The sequence below is a fragment of the Aotus nancymaae genome, unplaced genomic scaffold (genome assembly GCF_030222135.1).
Source record: "Aotus nancymaae isolate 86718 unplaced genomic scaffold, 86718_ANA_hifiasm-v0.15.2.pri h1tg000029l, whole genome shotgun sequence".
In the NCBI taxonomy this organism is placed as follows: Eukaryota; Metazoa; Chordata; class Mammalia; order Primates; family Aotidae; genus Aotus; species Aotus nancymaae.
The window spans coordinates 14572027-14597368 of NW_026988442.1; the positions used below are offsets into that span (position 1 = coordinate 14572027).

Consider the following 25342-nt stretch of genomic DNA (forward strand, 5'->3'; position numbering starts at 1 on the left):
ACTCATCTAACAAATAATTTACCTTTAGAAAAATATAAGGATAAAGCCAGGCACGGTGGCTCATGTCTGTAATCCCAGCACTTTGGGAGGCTGAGGTGGGTGAATCATGAGGTCAGGAGTGTGAGACCAGTCTGACCAACATGGTGAAACCTCGTCCCTACTAAAAATACAAAAATCAGCTGGGCGTGGTGCCATGTGCCTCTAGTCCCAGCTACTCGGGAGGCTGAGGCAGAAGAATCACTTGAACCCAGGAGGCAGAGGCTGCAGTGAGCCGAGATCGTGCCATTGTACCCCAACCTGGGCAACAGAGCAAGACTCCGGCTCAAAAAAAAGAAAAAAAAAAGAAAGAAAAGAAAAAATAAGGATAAAAAGGTTACTGTAAAGCCCTACAGGGATGAAATCCAACAATTTTTCTGATTATTGAGGCATCAACTGCTTGACACTGCATTTACAGGTATCTTGATATTGTGTCACAGGTTTATCAGCGGTTCCACAAGACTCTACTCCAACTCTGCATAAAGGCTTATGATGGCTAGGTGTGGTGACTCACACCTGTAATCCCAGTACTCTGGGAAGCTGAGGTGGGCAGAGAGCTTGAGCCCAGGCTTTCAAGACCAGCCTGGGGAACATGGTGAAATCCTATCTCCATAGAAAGTATGAAGATTAGCTGGGCCTAGTGGTGGGTGCCTATAGCCCCAGCAACTCAGGAGGCTGAGGTGAGAGGATCCCTTGAGCCTGGGGGTTTGGGGGTGGGGCGGAGGTTGTGGTGAGCTGAAATCGTGCCACTGCACTATTGCCTGAGCAACAGATTGAGACTCTGTCTCAAAAAAAGGTAAAAATGATTATAAATACTTGGTAAATGTCAAAGTATTATAGTTACACACAGCATAACAATAAAATAATATTCTTTACAGCAATTATTCCTGCCTTAAATGGAAGAATACTCACTGAAAAAAAATTAATGTAGAAACAAAAGTTAAGGAAGGCCGGGCATGGTGGCTCACACCTGTAATCCCAGCACTTTGAGAGGCCAAGGCAGGTGGATCGCTTGAGGTCAGGAGTTTGAGACCAGCCTGGCCAATGTGGCAAACCCCATTTCTACTAAAAAAGAAAGAAGAAAAATAACTCTAAATTACACATATGTTCACAGCAACATTATTCACAATAGCCAAAAACTCAAATGTCCATCAACAGGTGAATGGATAAACAAAGTGTGGTAGATACATATAGATAGAATATTATTTAGGCATAATAAGGAATAAAGTGCTGATACATGCTACAATGCAGATAAACCTCAAAAACCATATGCTGAGTAACAGAAGCCAGACATAAAGGGTTATATATATTGAATAATTCCATTTACTTATTATTATATTTTTTGAGATGGAGTCTGGCTCTGTCACCCAGGCTGGAGTGCAGTGGAGTGATCTTGGCTCACTGCAACCTCTGCCTCCCAGCTTCAAGTGATTCTCCTGCCTCAGCCTCCCAAGTAGCTGGGATTACAGGCACGCACCACCATGCCCAGCTAATTCTGTTTTTTAGTAGAGATGAGGTTTCACCATTTTGGCCAGGCAAGTCTTGAACTCCTGACCTCAAGTGATCTACCCACCTCAGCCTCCCAAAGTGCTGGGATAACAGGCGTAAGCCACCACACCCAGCCTAATTTATATGAAATATCTAGAATAGGTAAATTCATAGAGACAGACAGGAGGATTAGTGGTTGCAGGAGGGAGGTATTGGGGATGGGGAATGGGACATCTTAATGGTTATAGAGTTTCATTTTGGAGTGACAGAAATGTTTTGGAACTAAATAGAAGAGGTGGTTGTACAACAATGTGAATCTACTAAATGCCACTGAATTTTCACTTTAAAATGGCTAATTTATGTTAATGTGCATTTCACTTGATGCATTTTTTAACAACTCAGAACTCAGCCTACTCCACACAGAAAGAGGCACATTTAATTTCTCACAACATGCTTTTAGAAAAATATTTTCCCTAAGTAATTTTTCTTGTATCTTATTACTGCTTTAAGACGTCAATTGTGCACCCAGCATGAGTATCTCTAAGTAGAGAGCAGCAGTCTTTGTCAGTCAGATAAATATTTACACAGAAGAGGAGCTGCTTTGATAGGATGAAAGGTGGCAACAGCTCTACAGTGCTTACTTCCCTCTTTATTCCCAATAGCACTCCTCCTTTCCTCCTAGGATCTGGGAGTGAAGGACTGGTCGTACCTCAATGCCCTGCTCACCCTGGCAGAAGTGATGGCCTTTTGCCCCTGACCCAAAGCTCCTAAGTCTCAGAATAAAAGAAAAAAATTTTTTTCTAGATTCCAAAACTACTTCTCAGTAACTTGCAAATATCAGTGTCTTTAAGGAAAACCAGCAATAAACTCTTAAATTACATTTAATGTAAACAATGACTGCTTGCTAGAGTAGTCACTTCAACAGAGATAAAAATCTAAGGATGTTAGGGCCAAGACACATATCCAAGCCCCTGTCATAATACTATATATGAAGGAAATTCTCAAAAGGAGAGACGGCAGGAAAATGATGCAAAAAATGCTCTACTATTAACAACTTCTCATGTGGGCTTATGATGCATTTCTGAAGAGTCCCTTGTGCCAATTTAAACCCATTATGATACAGCTCTCATTGGGGGACTGCCAGGATCTGTTATTAGAGTGCTATACAAAAGCTAAGAGGGAAGCAAAAAGAAATTTCAAGATAAAAACAATCTAATTTTTGCTGGGCTTTAGCTCACCTCAAATCTAAATACAGCATCAAACTATGAGTTATGTTGAGTTTGCAACTTTGAACATATATTTATTTCTATTTTTAATCAAAGGTCTTTATTTGAAGTGCAATCTCATGGTTTTTTTTTTTTTTTTTTTTGTCTATCCTTTCAATGTTATCCAACTATTATAGTTTTAATTAACATAAATTCTAAAAATAAGTATTGTTTACTGGTCTTTCATTGTTTTCTACAGCGAAACCTAAGATTATCATTTATAAAGAAGATGAGAAACTACAGTTTGTAGCAAAAATGCCATTTAAAAACAGAAGAAGGGCATCTGCATGTTATTCAATGTCTCTAATAATAAATGCATTCTAGATAGTTTCTCCAAAAAGAAAGACAGTATCAGAAAGAACAAAAGAATAAGCATTAACTCTCTCACGTAAGGTTTCACTCACCAAAATATCTCTTAATTTTTATCATTTATCCAGGTCATCTTCTAAGTCCAAACAAGCTGGCATTTTTAGGGCTTGTATTTCAAGGTAGCAGCCCAGCAGCCAAATCAAAATTCTAAAACAAACAACAAAAAAAAGAGAGAGAAAGAGAGAGAAATAAAGCCACAGTATTATATAGAAATTATAGATAAAACCTATCTTTTCAACAGAAGTCAATGTAAACATCAAAAAATTATCAAGTCAACATTGGCATCTTTAGAGAATGTTAAAATAGGGTTTTCATTAAGTCTACACAAAGATTATCTTTTTTGAGATCTCCTTATTCTTTTTTTTTTTTTTTTTTGAGACAGGGTCTCGGTCTGTTACCCTCGCTGGAGTGGGATAAGGGATCATAGCTCACTGCAGCCTCAACCTCCTGGGCTCAAGCAATCCTCCCACCTCAGGCTCAGGCTCCCAAGTAGCTGGGACCATAGGCGCATGCTACCACATCTGGATAATTTTTTTGTATTTTTTGGTAGAGACAGGGTTTCACCATGTTGCCCAGGCTGGTCTCAAACTCCTGGGCTCCAGTGATCCACCCACCTCAGCCTCCCAAAGTGCTGGGATTACAAGCATGAGCCACTGCGCCCAGCCTTTTTTGAGATTTTAGGCCACTCATCAGCAAGCACTGAAAGACTGTAGAAGCAAAACTCACAGATTTCCACCAGCCTCACTTAAGAATCATAAAACTGCGACTCTTAGCCTTAGAGCCCTCTCTGTACCTTCATTCCTAATTCTGTCAAATTACAATGAATTAACATTATGTCACACTACTTGCATATGCTTAGAGCCCAAAACATTTTGTACACATACAAAATCTAAGACCTGCTTTTCTAATATGAGTACAAATTTAGTTTTTAAACTTCACAAAGTTTTAGGTATTAGTTTTTTCCTATTTTATCCATAACAGCTATACATTTTTCATGAAATTTTAGTATAAGTTTTAAGTTTTTTCCTATTTTATCCATAATATCTATACATTTTTCATTAAATTTTCAGTTTGTCTTGAAATATTCTTTACAGTAGATATAAAACTTATGTATGGCATTGGCATGGTGGTACCATGTCCCAGCTACTCAGGAGACTAAAGCAGGAGGATCATTTGAGCTCAAGTGTTTGAGGTTACAGAGAGCTATGATCATGCCACTGCAATCCAGACTGAGTAAGAGAGCTAGACCCTGTCCCTAAAAAAAATAATAAAGCCATAAGATAAAAGATTGGTAAGTTCAAAGACCAAAAAATCAATTCTGCAAAGCAAAAAGCATCGTCAAAAAAAAAACAAAGAAAAAAATACTTGCAATCATATCACTGATAAAAGAACAAATTTCCCTATATAGAATGATATAGAAAAAAACATAAATACATAGGTATGTGTATGTATATGTGTGTTTATACAGACATATAAAATTTAAAAAATCAACAATTTGGACAAATATAGAAAAATGGACACAGAATATGATCAGAAAATTCACAGAAAAATAAATACAAATGAACATTCAACATATGGAAAAATGTTCACCCTCATACAAAAGAAGCAAAAAACAATTTTATACTCACCAGATTAGCAAAACTCCAAAAATTTGATAATGCACTATTATGGCAAGGTTATGGTGAAACAGGCACTCTTACTCATTGCTGGTGTTAGTGCAAATTGGTACAACACCAGCAATTAGGGTATGTCTTTCAAAATCACAATTACCAGCTGGGTATGCTGGCACACACCTGTAATCCCAGGTACTTGATAGGCTAAGACAGTAGGACTGCATGAGGCCAGGAGTTCAAGGCTGTGGTGAGCTATTAGCATCTATAAATAGCCACTGCACTCCAGTCTGGGCAGCACAGTGAAACTTCATCTCAAAAAAATTACAACTGCATAAACCATTAACCTAGCAATTCCACTCCTGAATAGTGATCTTACAGATAAACTTATCACCATATAAAATGACATATGTATAGTGTTATTCACTACAGCATTGTTTATAATAGCAAAAGTTAAGAAATTACCCATATGGGCCGGGCGAAGTGGCTCACACCTGTAAATCCAGCACTTTGGGAGGCTGAGGTGGGCGGATCACAAGGTCAGGAGTCAAGACTAGACTGGCCAACATGGTGAAACCCCATCTTTACTAAAAAAATACAAAAATTAGCTGGGCATGGTGGCTTGTGCCTGTAATCCCAGCTACTTGGGAGGCTGAAGTAGGAGAATTGCTTGAACCAGGACCCAGGAGGCGGCGGTTGCAGTGAGCCGAGACCACGCCACTGTACTCCAGCCTGGGCTACAGAGTGAGACTCCATCTCAAAAAAACAAAACAAAACAAAAAGAAACTACCCAGATGTCCATCAATAGGAACTGATTTAAATTATAGAACATCCATAAAAATGAAGTGCAGAAAATAAAAACAAAAAAAAGAGAAACAGCAAGAAGGAGAATGCTGTCTGTATACTGATACAAAAAGATCTCCAAGATATATTTTTGAGAGAAAAAAACAGAGTAAGCATTGAGTACCTTGCACTACATTTTTGGGGGAAAGGGGAGAAAAAATATTTTATATATGCTAGTGCTAAAAATACTCTAGAAAGAAATATGAGACCAATAAAAATGGTTATCTTACAAAGTGAATTTAAAAAATCATGTTATACCAGAGGGAAGGAAGCACTCAGACTAACGAGGAGTGTGTCACAAGGACACAGGAGCCGGTTTTAAGGGGTTTCCACTGGGCAAATTTGAGACAATTTGAGTATCAAAAGAGAACAGTGACTAAAACTGTTTATATCATGAATAAGTAAGAATCTATGAATCCCCAGCAATGACTCAGAGAGTAAAAAAACAAAAAACGTGCTGAACCAGAGAAAGAATCTAAAAAACAAAAAATAAAACAAAACAAAATAAACAAAAAAAAAACAAAAATGGCCGGGCGTGGTGGCTCACGCCTGTAATCCCAGCACTTTGGGAGGCTGAGGCAGGCAGATCACAAGGTCAGGAGTTCAAGACCAGACCGGCCAACATGGTGAAACCCTGTCTCTACTAAAAAAATACAAAAATTAGCTGGGCATGGTGGCTCATGCCTGTAATTCCAGCTACTTGGGAGGCTGAGGTGGGAGAACTGCTTGAACCGGGACCTGGCAGGTGGAGGTTGCAGTGAGCTGAGATCACGCCACTGCATTCCAGCCTGGGCTACAGAGTGAGACTCCATCTCAAAAAAAAAAAAAAACCCAAAAAAACAAAAAACACCTCTTGCCATCATTGAAGGTAACTCCAACATTGATGACTTATTCTAAAGACTGATAATTAGAGAAAGAATTAAGCATTTATAGCCTTTTTTCTAAAAGGGTTCATACACATAGAGTGGGAAAGCTCTCTTTTACAGAAGGCTACCAGTTAATAAATGTAGAAGGAAAGAAAGAATTTCAAAATCACCATTTTGCAGCTATGAAATAAATGATCCAGGCAAGGATAATCACAGGTTGCTAAAAATTATTTTTGCATGATTGAAAATTGTTGGCAGGGCATGGTGGCTCATGCCTGTAATCCCAGCACTCTGGGAGGCCAAGGCAGGTGGATCACCTGACGTCAGGAGTTCAAGACCAAACTGACCAACATTGAGAAACCGCATCTCAACTAAAAAATACAAAAAAATTAGCCAGGCGTGGTGGCACATGCCTATAATCCCAGCTACTGGGAAGGCTGAGGCAGGAGAATCATTTGAACCTGGGAGGCAGAGGTTGTGGTGAGCCAAGATTGTGCCATTGCACTCCAGCCCGGGCAACAAGAGCAAAACTCCATCTCAAAAAAAAAAAAAAAAGAAAAGAAAAGAAAAAAAGAAAATTGTTGGTAAACAGGTTACCACAGTGCCAAAGGATCATTCCAGAGATTACTTCCTAATTGCAAAGGGGAAAAACTGAGTACAATTATAATGGGAAGATGTGACAGTCACCAGCTTAACCTAGAGATAAAATTTAGCAACAATTAGAGTGAGACTCTTCGTTTATGCCTCCTGATGTAACTTTTAAGTACACAGCCTTAGTTATGAAGTATTATTACCAAAAGTGCCTAACCTTGATCTAAACAAGTCTTTAAATGTAATTTCTCCTTCATAGGAAATTTAAGAGATAGAGGAACAAGAAAAATCACAAGAAAACATAATCTGACAGAACTGGAATATGGAACTTGCTACAACAAAACTGGTCTGGTCTCTTTAAAAAGCCAAAATCTTGGGGAAAAAATAGGGGTAGAGTTCTAGATTAACAGAGACAGAGTCATAACAACCAAATGCAATGCATAAATGTTACTTAGACCTGGTTTAAAGAAAATGGTCATAAAATAATTTTTTAGGCAGCTAGGGGAAACAATGTGAACTGAGTAGCAGAAGGTATTAGGGCATTATTTTTAACTTTCTTGGGTGTGGTAATGTTATTTGTAATTAAGTAGAGAATGTTCTTTATTCTTAGAAGGTGCATGCTAAAGCACAGGGATAAAGTGTTATTATGTCTGCAGCTTATTTTCAAATTATTCAACAAATACAGATGTTGCAAATATGGCAAAATGTTAACACTTGTTTAAACTAGATGGTGTTCATTGTATTATTGTTTCAACTTTTCTATATGTTTGGATTTTTTTTTTTTTTTTTTTTTTTGAGACAGAGTCTTGCTCTATCACCTAGGCTAGAATGCTGTAGCATGATCACAGCTCACTACAGTTTCAAACTCCTGGGCTGAAGCAATCCTCCTGCCTTGGCCTCCCAAAGTGCTAGGATTATAGGTGAGAGCCACCGCACATGACCTGAAATTTTTCATATTAAAAGAGTTGGAACCAGGTACTGTAGCTCATGTATAATCCCATCACTTTGCAGGGGCTGAGGAGGGCAGATTGCTTGAGCCCAGTAATTCAAGATCAGCCTGGGCAACATGGTGAAACCCTGCCTCTATAAAAAAATACAAAAAATTAGCTAGGTATGGTAGTGTGTGCCTGTAGTCCCAGCTACACAGAAGGCTGAGGTAGGAGAATCACTTGAGCACAGGAGGCAGAGTACCTGCACCACATCATTACCAGGTGCCTAGCCACTGCCACCATCTCCAACTCTGTATTCCCTTAGGTTAGTCTCTCCTACTTATCCCCAACCAATCCCATCCCCACCGCTTACTTTTAGGTAATAAACCTTATTATTCACACAGTTTATTTCCCACTGTTGGCTCCTTCAACAGTCCTATCAGTGTTCTGGCCCCTCTTGCTCACCTATTCTTCAGGCACATAAACTCCACCTGCCTCTCCTGCATCCCTGCTGGCTCACAAACTTGAAGTTTTAGAGCTAGAAAGGAATTTAAAGAATATTAGTTTTATTTCTCTGACTCTTTCAGAGAAGGAAAATGGAAACACATCTTTTTCTTTTTTTAAAAAAATTTATTTCGCTTTTTTTATAGAGACAGGGTTTTGCCATGTTGACCAGGCTGGTCTTGAACTCCTGACCTCAAGTTATCTGCCCACCTCAGCCTCCCAAAGTGTTGGGATAACAGGGGTGAGCAGCAGCACCCAGCCTGAAACAAAGAGAGTGGTCTCTACTAAAAATGCAAAAATTAGCGGGGCATGGTGGTGCATGCCTGTAGTCCCAGCTACTTGGGAGGCTGAGACAGGAGAATTACTTGAGCCTGAGCTTGAACCGGGGAGGTGGCAACTGCAGTGAGCCTAGATCGCACCATTGTACTCCAGCCTGGGAGACAGAGCTTGCCGCTTAGGTACCAGAGACACCAGGCTATAAAACAAAGTTCTCTCCACTATTTGGGCTACATAGAGCACTAAGCAGGCTCTTAAGGTCCCCAATTCCAGGTCTTGGTTCGTGGATGGCATTTTCATTCTTTTTTTATTCTTTTGTCTCCTCTGACTGTGTATTTTCAAAGAGCCTCTGGACCTGCCCTGAGCCAGACAAGAGCCCATCGTCCTGAAGGGAGAGTCCTAGGCCTGGCTGGCAGCATTCACCACGAGCTGACTCAAGAGACCTTGTGTCTTGATTGAACATTGGCAGTAGCCAGGTGTACTTGCCATAGGCCTGGGGTGGTGGTGGCCATAGGGAGAGACTCCCCTGTTTGCAGAAAAGGGACAGCAAAATGGGATGGACTTTGTCATATTACTTGGGTGCCAGCTCAGCTGCAGCAGAACAAAGCAAGATTCTTAAGGTTTATGACTCTAGGCCCTGGCTTCCGAACATCTCTGGACCCATCCAGGACTGGAGAGAACTTGCCGCCATGAAGGAAAGGACACAAGCATGGCTGGCTTTGCTACCTGCTGACTGTAAAGCCCTAGGGCCTTGAGTGAAGAACACAGGTGGTAGCTAGTTGGTGGTTACTGCAGGCCTTGGACAAGAGACCCAGTGTAGTGCTGGTTTTAAGTCTGACCCAGTGCAGTTCCAGTGATGGTGGCCAAAGGGGTGCTTGTGTAACCTCTCCCCTAGCTCAGCATAGAGAGACAAATTACAATTGTTTGGGAGACAGTAAGAGGAGAGCACAAGAGTCTCTGCCTGGTAATCCAGAAAATTATTCTTGATTTTACCTAAGACCACCAAGATGGTACCTCTATGAGTCTGCAAGAGCCACAGCATTACTACACTTGGGGTGCCACCTAATGTAGATACAAATGCAGTGACAAAAGACCTAGATAACAACACTCAAGTCCCTTTGAATACTTGGAAAGCCTTCCCAAGAAGGATGGGTAAAAACAAGCCCAGACTGTAAAGACTACAATAAATACCTAATTCTCCAATGCCTAGACACCAACAAACATCAAGGTAATCCAAGAAAATGTGACCTCACCAAACGAACTAAATATGGCACCAGAGACTAATCCCAGAGAGACAGACATATATAACCTTTCAGACAGAGAATTCAAAATAGCTGTTTTGAGGAAACTCAATCGAATTCAAGATAGCACACAGAAGGAATTCAGAATCCTGTCAGATAAATTTAACAAAGAGATTGAAATAATTAAAAATAATCAAGTAGAAATTCTGGAGTTGAAAATGCAACTGACATACTAAAGAATGCCTGAGTCTCTTACCAGCAAAACTGATCAAGAAGAAAAAATAGTGATTATGAAGACAGCCTCTTTGAAAATACACAAGTCAGAGGAGGCAAATGAACAAAGCACATCTACAAGATCTATTAATAGAAAATAGCCTCAGAAGGGCAAATCTAAGAGTTATTGGCCTTAAAGAGGAGGTAGAGTGAGAGAGAGGGGCAGAAAGTTTATTCAAATGGAAAATAACAGAGAACGTCCCAAACCTCAAGAAAGATATCAATATTCAAGTACAAGAAAGTTATAGAACACAAACCAACTTAAGCCAAAGAGTACTACTTCAAGACATTTAATAATCGAACTCCCAAAGGTTAATAATAAAGAAAGGATCCTAAAAGCAGCTAGACAATAGAAACAAATAACAATTTTTAAAAAATACAATGGAGCTCCAATACATCTAGCAGCAGACTTTTTAGTGGAAACCCTATTGGCCAGGAGAGAATGGTATGACATATTCAAAGTGCAAAAGGAAAAAAACTTTTACCCTAGAATAGTATATCCAGTGAAAATAGCCTACAAACATGAAGAAGAAATAAAGACTTTCCCAGACAAACAAAAGCTAAGAGATTTCATCAACATCAGACCTGTCCTACAAGAAATGCTAAAGGGAATTCTTCAATCTGAAAGCAAAGGATGTTAATGAGCAACAAAAATCATCTGAAGATGTCAAAGAATATTATGACAATGTAATTGTGGTGTATAAAATACTTATATCTTAGACTAAGAGACCAATTAAAAATAATAACTATATCAACTTTTCCAGACAGACAGTAAAAAAAGATATAAATACAAACAAAAAGTTTAAAAGTAGGGGGAGCAAAGTTAAATGTAGAGTTTTTATTAGTTTTCTCTTTGTTTATGCAATCACTGTTGTCATCAGTTTAAAATAATGGTTATGAGATATTATTTCCAACCCTCATGATAAACTCAAATAAAAAAATACAACAGGTATTCAAGAAATAAAAAGTAAATTGAAACATACCACTAGAGAAAATCACCCTCACTAAAAAGGAAGACAGAAAAGAAGGGAAGAAGGGAAAGAAGACCACAAAACAACCAGAAAACCAATAACAAAACAGCAGGACTAAGTCATTACTTATCAATATTAACAGCGAATGTAAATGAAGTAAATTCTCCAATGAATAGGCAGAGAGTGGCTAAATGAACAACAAAAAAACAAGACCCAATGATCTGTTGACAACAAGAAACACACTTCACCTACAAAGACACATACAAACTAAAAATAAAGGGATGGAAAAAAGATATTCCATGCAAATGGAAACCAAAAAAGAGCCGTAGGAGTAGCTATACTTACATCAGACAAAATAGATTTCGAGAAAAAATTATAAAAAAGAGACAAAGAAGATCATTATATAGTAATAAAGGGATCAATTCAGCAAGAGTATATAGCAATTATAAATATAAATGAACTCAATCCTGGAGTACCCAGATATATAAAGTAAACATTATTAGAGCCAAAGAGAGAGATTGACCCCAATACCATAATAGCTGGAGACTTTAACATTCCACTTTCAGCACTGGACAGATGATCCAGACAGAAAATCAACAAAGAAAAATCAAATTTAATCTGCACTACAGACTACATGAACCTAATAAGATATTTACAGAACATTTCATTCAGTGGCTGCAGAATCCACATTCTTCTCAGCACATGGATCATTGTCAAGGATAGACCATATGTTAGGCTACAAAACAAGTATTAAAAATTTTTTTAAATTGAAATAATATCAAGTATCTTCTATGACCACAATAAAATAAAACTAAAAATCAATAACAAGTAGAATTTTGAAAACTACACAAACACAAGGAAATTAAACACTATGCTCCTGAATGACCAGTGGGTCAATGAGGAAATTTAGGAGGAAATTGGAAATTTTATTGAAATAAATGCTAATGAAAACACAACATACCTAAACCTATGGGATATAGTGAAAGCAGGCCTAAGAGGGAAGTTTATAGCTAAAGGCGTCTACACCAAAAAAGTATAAAAACTTCAAATAAACAACCTAATAATGTATCTTCAAGAACTAGAAAAGCAAGAGTCAACCAAACCCAAAATGAGTAGAGGAAATAATAAAGATGAGAGCAGAAATAAATGAAATTGAAATGAAGAAAACAATACACAAGATCAGTGAAAAGTTGTCTATTTAAAAAGATAAACAAAATTGACAACTTTTAGCCAGACTAACAAAAAAAGAGAGAAGACCCAAAGAAATAAAATCAGAGATGAAAAAGGAGACATTACAACTGATATTTCAGAAATTCAAAGGATCATTAAAGGCTACTATGAGCAACTATATGCCAATAAATTGGAAAACCTGGAAGAAATAAATAAATTCTTAGACACATACAACCTACTAAGATTAACCATGAAAAAATCCAAAACTTGAACAGACCAGTAACAAGTAACAAAATAAAGTGAAACCCCGTCTCTACTAAAAATACAAAAATTAGCCAGGTGTGGTAGCACACACCTGCAGTCCCAGCTATTTGGGAGGCTGAGGCAGGAGAATCACTTGAACCCAAGAGGCGGAGGTTGCAGTGAGTCGAGATCACACCACTGCACTCCAGCCTGGGTGGCAGAGTGAGATTCCGTCTCAAAAAAAAAAAAAAAGAAGAAGAAAAAGAAAAAGAAAAGATCAAAGCCATAATAAAAAAAGAAGCCTGGGATCTAACGGCTTCATTGTTGAAGTCTACCAAACACTTAAGAACTAATACCAATCCTACTCAACCTATTCCAAAAAAAAAGTGAAGAGAATAGTTCCAAACTCATTCTACAAGGCCAATATTACCCTGATACCAAAACTAAAGAAACATCAAAAAAAGATGATAAACACAGTGATAAAACACTGATGCAAAAATCCTCAACAAAATACTGGCAAATCAAATTCAACAACACATTTAAAAAATTATTCACAGGCCGCGTGTGGTGGCTCACGCCTGTAATCCTAGCACTTTGGGAGGCCTAAGCAGGCAGATCACCTGAGTTCAGGAATTTAAGACCAGCCTGGCCAACATGGCGAAACCCCATCTCTATTAAAAATATAAAATTAGGCCAGGCACAGTGGCTCACATCTGTAATCCCAGCACTTTGGGAGGCTGAGGCGGGTGGATGACAAGGTCAGGAGATCAAGACCATCCTGGCCAACACGGTGAAACCTCGTCTCTACTAAAAAATACAAAAATTAGCTGGGTGTGGTGACACGTGCCTGTAATCCCAGCTACTCGGGAGGCTGAGGCAGGAAAATCTCTTGAACCAGGAGTCAGAGTTTGCAGTGGGCCAAGATCGCACCATTGCACTCTAGCCTAGCGACAGCAAGACTCAAAAAAAAAAAAAAAAATTGGGGAAAGTTAAATATAAAAGGGAAATAATACTATGATCATATATTGGTTATACATTAAAATACATTTATCAGTTCATAAACTGTGAAAGAACTACACAAAATACAGGTTTAATTATATAATTACATTATTTTAAAATTTTTGCAGGTCAAAATGCACATGAATTAAAAGGTAAAATGCAAGTTGAGAATTATATTTGTTTGTTTGTTTTGTTTTTTGAGTCAGGATCTCACCTTGCTGCCCAGGCTAAAGGGCAGTGGCACAATTCCTAGCTCAATGCAGCCTTGACCCATGGGGTCCAAGTGATCCTCTTACCTCAGCCTCCCAAGTAGCTAGGCCTACAGGGGCATACCACCATGCTTGGCTAATTTTTGTATTTTTTGTACAGACAGGGTTTTACCATGTTGCCTAGGCTGGTTTCAAAATCCTGGGCTCAAGTGATCCACCCACTGTAGCCTCCAAAACTTTGGGATTACAAGGGTCAGCCACCATGCTCAGCAATTTATAAAATTAGAAATAAAAATAATCAATGAACAAAAAGCTTTCTACACTTTATAAGTCATCAAAGAAAAACAGGCCAGGCGTGATGGCTCATGCCTGTAATCCCAGCACTTTGGAAGGTCAAGGCGGGTGCATCGTTTGAGGTGAGGAGTTCAAGACCAGCCTGGGCAACATGGTGAAACCCCGTCTCTACTAAAAATACAAAAATTAGCTGGATGTGGTGGCAGGCACCTGTAATCCTAGCTGTTGGGGAGGCTGAGGCAGGAGAATCACATGAACCCAGAGGCAGAGGTTATAGTGAGCCAATATGGCACCACTGCACTCCAGCCTGGGTGACAGAGCAAGACTTGGTCTCAAAAAAAAAACCTCCAAAAAAAGAAAAATAAAGTGAAATGTGTCTTTTTACATCAAACTGGAAGATTTTAAAAATAAAATAATTGTGCCAATGGCACAGTGAAATAGATTAATACTTATCTTTTGTTTAAATATATGGAAATAGAATTATCTTTAACATCTTAGCCATAAGCTTAACAATCTAGGAATCTAACCTAATAAAATAACTGGAAATGTGGTCAAAGATTTATATTCAAAGAAGTTAATCACTGCCGGGTGCAGTGGCTCACACTTGTAATCCCAGCACTTTGGGAGGCCGAGGCGGGCGGATTACTTGAGGTCAGGAGTTCGAGAGATCAGCCTGGCCAGCATAGTGAAATCCCGTCTCTAGTAAAAATACAAAAAAATTAGCTGGGTATGGTGGTGTATACCTGTAATCCCAGCTATTCAGGAGGTTGAGGCAGGAGAACTGCCTGAACCCGAGAGGCAGAGGCAGAGGCAGAGGCAGAGGCAGAGGCAGAGGCAGAGGCAGAGGCAGAGGCAGAGGCAGAGGTTCCAGCCTGGGTGACAGAAACTCCGTAAAAAAAAAAAAAAAAAAAAAAAAAATAGAAGTTCATCACAGTTTGGACAACAGTGAAATACCATCTCTACAAAAATAAAATTTAGGTTGAACACAGTGACTCACACCCGTAATCCCAGCACTTTCGGAGGTTGAGGCGGGCAGATCACCTGAGGTTGGGAGTTGGAGACCAGTTTGACCAATATGGTGAAACCCCACCTCGACTAAAAATACAAAAGATTAGCTGGGCATGGTGGCGGGCACCTGTAGTCTCAGCTATTCAGGAGGCTGAGAGGGGAGAACGACTTGAACTTGGGAAGTGGAGGTTGCGGTGAGCCGATATCGCGCCACTGCACTCCAGCCTGGGTGACAGAGGGAGATCCTGTCAAAATAAATAAATAGGCCAGGCGCAGCTCACAAGGTCAGGAGATCGAGACCATCCTGACCAACATGGTAAAACCTCGTCTCTACTAAAAAATAAAAAAAAAATTATCCGGGTGTGGTGGCACGCGCCTGTGTTCCCAACTACTCGGGAGGCTGAGGCAGGGGAATTGCCTGAACCCGGGAGGCGGAGGTTGCAGTGAGCCGAGACTGCACCACTGCACTCCAGCTGGGTGACAGAGTAAGACTCTGTCTCAAAAATAAATAAATAAATAAAATAATAAGTAATTTAAAACTAAGCTGAGTGTGGTAGCACACCTGTGGTCTCGGCTACTCAGTAGGCTGAGGTGGGAGGATGGCTTGGACCTGGGAGGTTGAGGCTGCAGTGACTCATGACTGCACCACTGCACTCAAGCCTGGGTAACAGAGTGGGACCCTGTCTCAAACAAAAAAAAAAGTTCATCAAATATTCTGTGAATGGTTCAACAACAGAAGTGGTTAAACAATTTAAATATACTCAAATATTGCTTCTTATTGAGACTAATGCTTTTGAGAATATTTAAAATCATGAGAAATACATATATATATATATATATATATATATATATATATATATCTTTTTCTTTTCTTTTTTGACACAGAGTCTTGCTTTGTTGCCCAGGCTGGAGTACAATGGCGTAATCTTGGCTCACTGCAAGCTCCACCTCCCGGGTTCAAGCGATTTTTCTCTCTCAGTCTCCTGAGTAGCTGGGATTACAGGTGTATGCCACCATGCCCAGCTAATTTTTTGTATTTTAGTAGAGACGGGGTTTCACCATGTTGTTCAGGCTGGTCTTGAACTCCTGACCTTGTGATCCACCCGCCTCAGCTTCCCAAAGCGCTAGGATTACAGGCGTGAGCCACAATGCCTGGCTGCAAAATATTTATATTTTAAATATAAAATATATAAAACATGTTATTTCAGCTTTTTCAAAAAAATATTTTAATCCCACATAACTGTACATATATATGGGGTACAGTGTAATATTTTGATACATGTATACAATGTGTATTAAATCAGAGTAATTAGCACATCCATCACTTCAAACATTTATTATTTGTGTTGAAAAAGATCTTCTCTTCTAGCTATTTGAAAATATACAATAAATTATTTTTATCTGTAGTCATCCTACAGTGCTAGAGAACACTAGAACTTACTTGTCTTACCCAGCTGTAATTTTGTATCCATTAACTAGTCTCTCCTTTTTACCCTTCCCCTGCTCTTCTCAAACTCTAGTAACCACTGTTCTACACTCTACTTCTTATAACTTTTTTTTTTTTGAGAGTCTCACTCCATCACCCAAGTTAGAGTGCAATGGCGCAATTTCAGCTTACTGCAACCTCTGCCTCCTGGTTTCAGCCTTGTGATTCTCGTGCTTCAGCCTCCCAAGTAGCTGGAATTACAGGCGTGCACTACCACACCCACCTAGTTTTCTTGTGTATTTTTAGTAGAGATGAGGTTTCACTATGTTGACTAGGTTAATCTCGAACTCCTGGGCTCAAGTGATCCACCAACCTTGGCCTCTCAAAGTGCTGGGATTATAGGCGTGAGCCACCACACCTGGCCTATTCTACTCTCTACTTTTATTATGATCAACTTTTTTAGCTTCCGCATATAAGTAAGAACATATGGCATTTCTCTTTCTGTGCCTGACTTATTTCACTTAATGTCCTCCAGGCTGATGCATGTTGCTGCAAATGACAAGATTTCATTCTTTTATGGTGAATAGTATTCCACTGTGTATATATACCACACTTTCTTTATCCAGTTACGTATTGAGGGATACAGGTTGATTCTCTATCTTGGCTATTGTGAATAGTTCTGCAATAAACATGGAAATGCAGATGTCTCTTCAACACACTGATTTCCTTTCCTTTGGATATATACCTATTAGTGGGATTGCTGTATCATATGGTAGTTCTCTTTTTAGCTTTTTAAGGAACCTCCGTAATTATTTTCCATAATGGCTGCACTAATTTACATTTCCATCAACAGTAAATAGTAGTTCCCTTTTCTCCATCTTTTTGGTGATAGCCACTATTTCTTTTTTTTTTTTTTTTTTGAGATGGAGTTTCACTCTTGTTGCCCTGGCTGGAATACAATAGCATGATCTTGGCTCACCGCAACCTCTGCCTCCTGGGTTCAAGCAATTCTCCTGCCTTCTGGGATTACAGGCATGCACCACCATGCCCAGCTAATTTTGTATTTTCAGTAGAGATGGGGTTTCTTCATGTTGGTCAGGCTAGTCTCAAACTCCCAACCTCAGGTGATTCACCCGCCTTGGCCTCTCAAAGTGCTAGGATTACAGGCGTGAGCCACCGTGCCCGGTGGCAATAGCCACCTATTTTAACTGGGGTGAAATAACATCTCATTATAGTTTTGATTTGCATTTCTTGATGTTAGTGATGTTAAGCAGATTTTCATACACTTGTTGACAATTTTATGTTTTCTTTGGAGAAATGTTTATTCAGATCAAGTACCCAATTTTAAAATCCGATTGTTTTTCTGTTGTTGAAATATCTCAGTTCCTTGTTTATTCCAGACATTAATCCCTTGCCAAATGAATAGTTTGCAAATATTTTCTCCCATTCCGCAGGTTATCTCTTCACTCTGTTTCCTTTGTCATACAGAAGTTTTTTTAACTGATATAATCCTATTTGTCAACTTTTGTTTTTGCTGCCTGTGCTTTTGAGGTCTTATCTGTAAGATCTTTGCACAGACCAATGTCCTCAAGTGTTTCTTCCGTGTTTTCTTTTAGTGGTTTCATAGTTTCAGGTCTTACATTTAAGTCTTCAGTTATTTTGAGTTGATTTTTGTATATGGTGAGAGACGGGGGTCTAGTTTCATTTTTCTCCATATGGATATCCAGTTTTCTCAGCACACTCACTGAAGATACTTTTGCTCAATGTATGTTTTGGGTGCCTCTGTTGAAAATCAGTTGGCTAAAAATGTGTGGATTTATTTCTGGGTTCTCTATGGTGTTCCATTGGTCTATGTGTCTGTTTTTATGCCAATGCCATGCTGTTTTGGTTACAATAGTTTTGTATACTTTCAAGTCAGGAAGTGTACTGCATCTAGCTTTGTTCTTTTTGCTCAGGATTGCTTTGGCTATTCAAGGGCTTTTGTGGTGCCTGCCATACAAATTTTAGGATTGTTTTTTTCTAAAACAATCCTAAGATGTTTTTCTGTGAAAAATGTCATTGGTATTTTAATAGGGCCTGCATTAAATCTGTAGATCACATTGGGTAGTATGGTCATTTTAATACTATTGATTCTTCCAGTCCATTAATATGGGATGCCTTTCCATTTATTTGTGTCCTCTTCAACTTCTTTCATCAGTGTTTAATGGTTTTTATTGTAGACATCTTTTACCTCCTTGGTTAAATTGATTCCTAGGTATTTTAACTTTTTTGTAGCGACTGTAGATGGGACTGCTTTCTTGATTTCTTTTTCAGCTAGTTTGTTATTGATGTATACAAACTATTGATTTTTGTATATTAATTTTGTATCCTGCAACTTACTGAATTCATTTATCAATTTTTTTTTTTCTTTTTACTTTTTCCCCTCATTCTTCTTGTCATCTTACTGTTTATCAGTACTAAGAGTTTTCTGGTAGAGCCTTTAGATTTTGTTTTTGTTTTTGAGACAGGATCTCGATCTGTTGCCCAGGCTGGAGTGCAGTGGCACAATTATGGCTCACCGCAGCCTCGACCTCCTGGGCTCAAGTATTCCTCCCACCTCAGCCTCCTGAGTAGCAGCTGGCACTACAGATGCATGCCACCATACCCAGATAATTTTTGTATTTTTTGTAGAGACGGGGCCTTCCTGCTGCCCAGGCTGGTCTTGAACTACTGGGTTCAAGTAATCCTCCTGCCTCATCCTCTCAAAGTGCTGGGATTACAGACGTGAACCACCACACTGGGCTGACTTTTTTTAACCTGTTATGTCTCATCTAGAGGCAGTCTAGCACAAGTCATGCCTTCTGTGGTAGACAGACTTCTAAAATGGCCACCAATTACTCCAGCCTCCTGGTGTTCATGCCCTTGTGTAATCTCTTCCTCCTGATATAGACTGGCCTAGTGATTTGCTTCTAACTAACAGACTATAGCAAAGGTGATAGGATACCACTCCATGATTATAAAAGATTCTGACTTCCATCTTCCTAGGAGACTTGCTAATCCTTTCTCAGCTTTGTGATGCTGAAGAAGCTACATGGAAAGGAATTCAGGGCAGCCTCCAGCCATCAGCCAGTGAGAAACCAAGCCCCTCAATTCAACATCCCTTCAGGAAGAGAATTCTGTCACCAACCAAATTAGTTTGGAAACAGATTCTTCCTCAGCCAAGCACTGAGATGAGACACCAGCCCTGGCTGACACCTTGACTACCTCCTGTGAGAGACCCTGAAACAGAAGAGCCATCTAAGTTATGCTGATTCCTGACCCGTGAAAACCGCCATAATAAAAATGTATGTTGTTTTAAACTACTAAATCTGTGGTAATCTTTTATGCAACAATAAATAACTCATGTACCCTATGTGGAAATCCTGCTGAATAAGCTGTCTGGCAATTTCTTAAAAAGTCAGATATACCATATTACCCAGCAATCTCACTGCCAGGTATTTACCTCAAAATAAATGAAAACATGTCTACAAAAAGATGTATACATACATAAATGCTTACAGCAGCTTTATTCACAATAATCAAAAGTTGGAAAATACCTCAAACAACCATCACATGTGAATAGATATTATATCCATACAACAAAATACTAGAGTTAAAAAGGAATGAATTACTGATACACACTGTAATGTGGATGAATATAAATATCATTATGCTGAGTGAAAGAAGCCAGAAAAAAAGAAAACACAATGTCTGAGTGCATTTATAGAGTTCTAAAAAATGCAAAGCAATATATACAACAGGTGAGGGCACTGGGAGGGACAGACTGCAACACAGCATAAGGAAACTTTGTGAGACAATAAAAATTTTATCTTGGTTGTAATAACTGTTTCACAATAAATAATATAAACTAATAAATACATCTATCAAAACACATCAAAACGTACACTTTAAATGGATACAGTTTATTGTATGTAAATTATAACTCATTAAGCTGACAAAAAAAAATCACCTTCTTTGTGGAAGCCTATTTAACTGTATCTAATACAGCCAATTCTATTATTCAACCTTATCCCTCAAACAGTATTCCACAGGTAAATTACTTAAACTGCACAGAATCTGGGGCTTCCTGAATTCAACAGTAGCTAAAACTTGCAAAACACTATTATATGCTACCAAGCACTGTTTTATTATTAACTCAATTAGTCCCTTTAACAACTGCATGAAATAGGTTCTCTTACTTACATTGTACAAATGAGGAAACTGAAGTAACTTGCTTTAGACCATAGTGTGTGCCATGATTTGAGCCAGGCAGTCAAGATTCTAGAAGCTGAGCTTTTCACTACACCACTCTACATACTCATACTACTTGAGTCTTAAGTAAAAATATACTCTCAGCTCACCCAAGACTGAGAGGTTCATTCACTTATTCAACAAATACTTAAGTAAGCAATATATGTCAAGTATTATCCTAATTGCTAAAGACACAATGGTGACAAAAATATAGATGTGATATCTCCTTTTATCGAGCTTACATTCTAGTAAGAACTTATGTTTAAAGCACAGGATTCTTTTTTCTTAAAAATATATATGTGTGTGTGTGTGTGTGTGTATTTTAGAGACAGGGTGTTGCTCTGTTACCCAAGCTAGAGTACAGTGGCTCCATCATGGCTCATTGCAGCCTCAAACTCCTGGGCTCAAGCAATCCTCCCTCCTCAGCCACCTATGTAGCAAGGAACCAGGCGTGTACTATCACGCCATTTTTTTTTTTTTTTAAGTTTTTGCTTTTTGTAGAAACAGTGTCTTGCTATGTTGCCCAGGCTGGTCTCCACCTCCTGGCCTCAAATAATCCTCCTACCCTACCTTCCCTGGAACTATGCCTAGCCAGGATTCTTAAATCAAAATGTTTTTCCCTTTATTTATAAATAGTTATCTAAATATTTATGGGGTGGGGGGAAGTAACAGGTAGCAGTGGTTCCCAAATGTGTCCGCACTTTTCTTTTTCTGAGTTGGAGTTTCGCTCTTATCGCCCAGGCTGGAGTGCAATGGTGCAATCTCAGCTCACTGCAACCTCTGCCTCCCGGGTTCAAGCGATTGTCCTGCCTCAGCCTTCCGAGTAGCTGGGACTACAAGCATGCACCACCACACTCGCCTAATTTTGTATTTTTATCTCTTATTATGTATTTAGAGATGGAGTTTCGTTCTTGTTGCCTAGGCTGGAGTGCAATGATGCGATCTTGGCTCACTGCAACCTCCACCCCCTGGGTTCAATCGGTTCTCCTGCCTCAGCCTCCCCAGTAGCTGAGATTACAGGTATGCCCCACCACACCCAGCTACTTCTTTTTTTTTTGTATTTTTAGTCGAGATGGGGTTTCTCCATGTTGGTCAGTCTGGTCTTGAACTCCTGACCTCAGGTGATCCACCCACCTCGGCCTCCCAAAAAGCTGGGATTAAAGGCGTGAGCCATGGTGCCTGGCCTTAATTTTGTATTTTTAGTAGAGACAGGGGTTTCTCCACTTGTCAGGCTGTCTCGAACTCCAGACCAGGTGATCCACACACCCTGGCCTCCCAAACTGCAAGAACTACAGACATGAGCCATCGCACTGGGCCTTGTCTGCACTTTTGGTCATTTTGGGATCTTTTAAAAATTCCAAAGTCCAGGACATACCCTCAGGGCAATTAAATCACAATCTTCTGGGGAAGGGTAAGAGACAAAGGTATCAGTTTTCCAAGCTCCACAGGTGATTTCAATGTAAAGACAGGTCTGGGAACTCACTGAGCTTGAGTTTTATCTGTGTGATCAAGAAAAAGTTAATTCATGATGACAGAAAGAAAGGCAGTTGAATGAAAACAACTATATACACCTGCCCTTCTCTGAGATTGTAAGGTAGCCTTGATTTTCCCCTGCAATGTTATGAATTCTGAAAACATCAGAAAGAAGGTCAAATAAATGCTATTTTCCTTTTTGGATTTGTGCATGCCTCCATTCCCCTCCAGAATTATGGACTATTGAGAAATTCACCTTTTCATCTTTTCTTGGTACTTTTCATGGAACCAATAAAGAATTCTGCCATATTACAGGTATTTAACATAACTAATAAGACATGACTCAAATGCTTTTTTATTAAGCAGATCTTATTTAATTCAGTCAGTTTTAATGCAGCTTGCCAAAGTTAAATACCCTACGAACATTAGGATCAAAATGCCTTCTTTTTAAAAAGGAAAATCTATTTCTAATCAAATCCTTTAAGTTGAAATTAAGTCTTTTATAAATCGAATTTCATGTATTCTACAGAATCAACAGACCTGTTTAAGAACTCTCTGACCACTCTCAGAAAAGTTAGTCAGTAGGACCCCTCTCCATTCCTCCCAGGACCTAGACAAAAAGGAAAAAGAGCAAGAGGAAGAAAAGAAACATCAGAAGAAAAGACTAAATATAAACCAAATAAACCTATTCAAAATAAATTTTTGTGATTGGCCAAACTCCTTCTCTCTACAGTTTCTGCTAATTTTACTCTAGAAAGAGTTGTAAAAGCCTGGGCACTGTGGCTCATGCCTGTAATCCCAGCACTTTGGAAGGCCGAGGTGGGTGGATCACCTGAGGTCAGGAGTTCGAGACCAGCCTGACCAACATGGCGAAATCCAGCGTCTACTAAAAATACAAAAATTAGCTGAGAGTAGTGGCAGGCACCTGTAGTCCCAGCTATTCGGGAGTCTGAGGCAGGAGAATCAGTTGAACCCGGGAGGAAGAGGTTGCAGTGAGCCAAGATTGAGCCGCCACTGCACTCCAACCTGTGCAACAGACAGACATTCCGTCTCAAAAAAAAAAAAAAAAAAAAAGAGTTGTAAAAGACACATGACGTATCTACAATCTCCAGTCCAGTGGTTTTTAATAAGGAAAGCTTAGAATCATCAAAGAGGCTCAATATACTTTTGAAATACCATAGTAGTGGTTACACAAGTATGTTCACACAAGAGTGTTCATTTTATAATTCATTAACCTTATAATTTGTGCACTTTTCTTTGTTACACATCAATTAACACATTTTTAAAATAGATAGATTTGTCCTGAGCAGAATCTCTGAAAGATTCTAAGCAAGCAGGTATCAGAAATAGTCAAGGTTACATGATTTGCCCTAGGTCAGGGATGTAGTTAGCTACAAATGAAGTCCTTCATATCACTTTCCTCCTCTTTCTGTTATGAATTGTAAGTATGTTGGTATTATTATACTTTTTAACATTTACTTTCCTACTTAGACTCTGAAAAAAATATGTATTATAAGTGGGAACTGCAAAAAACAAGCAAACAAGTAAATGGAAAACACATGTCCTGGACTCATAACTGTGCACTATTGAAGCTGCTGTATCATCCATATAAGGAAATTAAATAAAGCCTAATGCCCACACCACAATCAGTGTTTAAATCCTTTTTTAAATGCTTTTGGTGGGGTGCGGTGGCTCATGCCTGTAATCCAGCACTTTGGGAGGCTGAGACGGGGGATCACCTGAGGTCAGGAGTTCAAGACCAGCCTGATCAACACAAAGAAACCCCACCTCTACTAAAAATACAAAATTAGCCAGGTGTGGTGGCGCATGCCTGTAATCCCAGCTACTTGGAAGGCTGAGTCAGGAGAATCGCTTGAACCCACCAGGCAGAGATTGCAGTGAGCCAAGACTGCACCATTGCACTCCAGCCTGGGCAACAAGAGCAAAACTCTGTCTCAAAAAAAGAAAAAAAAAAAAGGCTTTCAATGCAGACATATGTCAAATTATTAGTAGTAAAATCAACTGTGTACCTATTCAGATAGACTAGCATTATTTTTGATACGAAAACATAGGGTGATAGAATGGAAAAAGGGCTAGGCTGAGCATGGCAGAGTGCATTTTAGTCATGACTATCCCATAAAGTTGTTGTATGATTTAGGGCAGGACAAGTCTCTCTGGGTCCAAGAGTGTTAAAATGAGAGGATGGAACTCCAGCACTAGAACTAAATGGAATCTCAAGTTCCTTCTAGGTAAAACAACAACAACAACAATGTATACATATGCTTTTAAAACGCATTCTACAAATGAGTATCTCTATTCAAATATTTTTAAAGTAGCATTCTAAAATAAAAATACTAGAATTCCTCTAGCACCTGCCTTATAAATACAAGCATATTCTTCAGGTTGTATCAAATGCAAACCTTCCAGATTTGTTGTCTAGGTGAAACAACCTCTCCCTCTCATTTGGCTAGTAATAACATTGTTGCTTCTTTATCATCATGAGACTCTTTTGCACGCATTTAAAAAACTTTATATTGTGAAACAATTTCAGATTTACAGAACATGAGTTATTTTTTATGGGAAATATGTATCTCTCAATATGTAACAGAAGTCTCTCTTAATTTCTAATCTACTGTAATTTGAAAACTTTCACTGGGCGTGGTGGCTCACGCTTGTAAAATCCCAGCACTTTGGGAAGCTGAGGCAGGCAGATCATGAGGTCAGGAGTTCGAGACCAGCCTGACCAACGTGAAACCCTGTCTCTACTAAAAATACAAAAATAAGCTGGGCATGGTGGTGCGTGCTTGTAATCCCAGCTACTCAGGAGGCTGAGGCAGGAGAATTGCTTGAACCTGGGAGGTGGAAGATGCAATAAGCCAAGATCGCACCACTGCACTCTACTCTAGGTGACAGAGCAAGACTCCATCTCAAAAAAAAAAAGAACTTTTGATGGAGAATTTGTTTGACTACTCTTTACCAACTGCCTACT

The 25342-nt window shown here is 39.1% G+C and overlaps 1 protein-coding gene across 5 annotated transcripts in view; it reads right to left on the bottom strand.

The window, feature by feature from the left end:
- NCOA6 (nuclear receptor coactivator 6) overlaps window positions 1–23062 on the bottom strand; it is a 96543-nt gene extending 73481 nt beyond the window's left edge. For 2 of the 5 annotated variants that reach the window (XM_012455144.3, XM_021665849.2), the window contains exon 1: window positions 3194–3305. In XM_012455144.3, the coding sequence (XP_012310567.2) occupies window positions 3194–3218 (25 nt within the window). In that variant the 5' untranslated portion in view covers window positions 3219–3305. Of the gene's footprint in view, window positions 1–3193; window positions 3306–5233; window positions 5332–8462; window positions 8584–22893 lie in introns of those variants that run through there. The other 3 variants (XM_012455141.2, XM_012455142.3, XM_012455143.2) reach the window with 3 other exon arrangements.
- Window positions 23063–25342: the final 2280 nt, after the last annotated feature.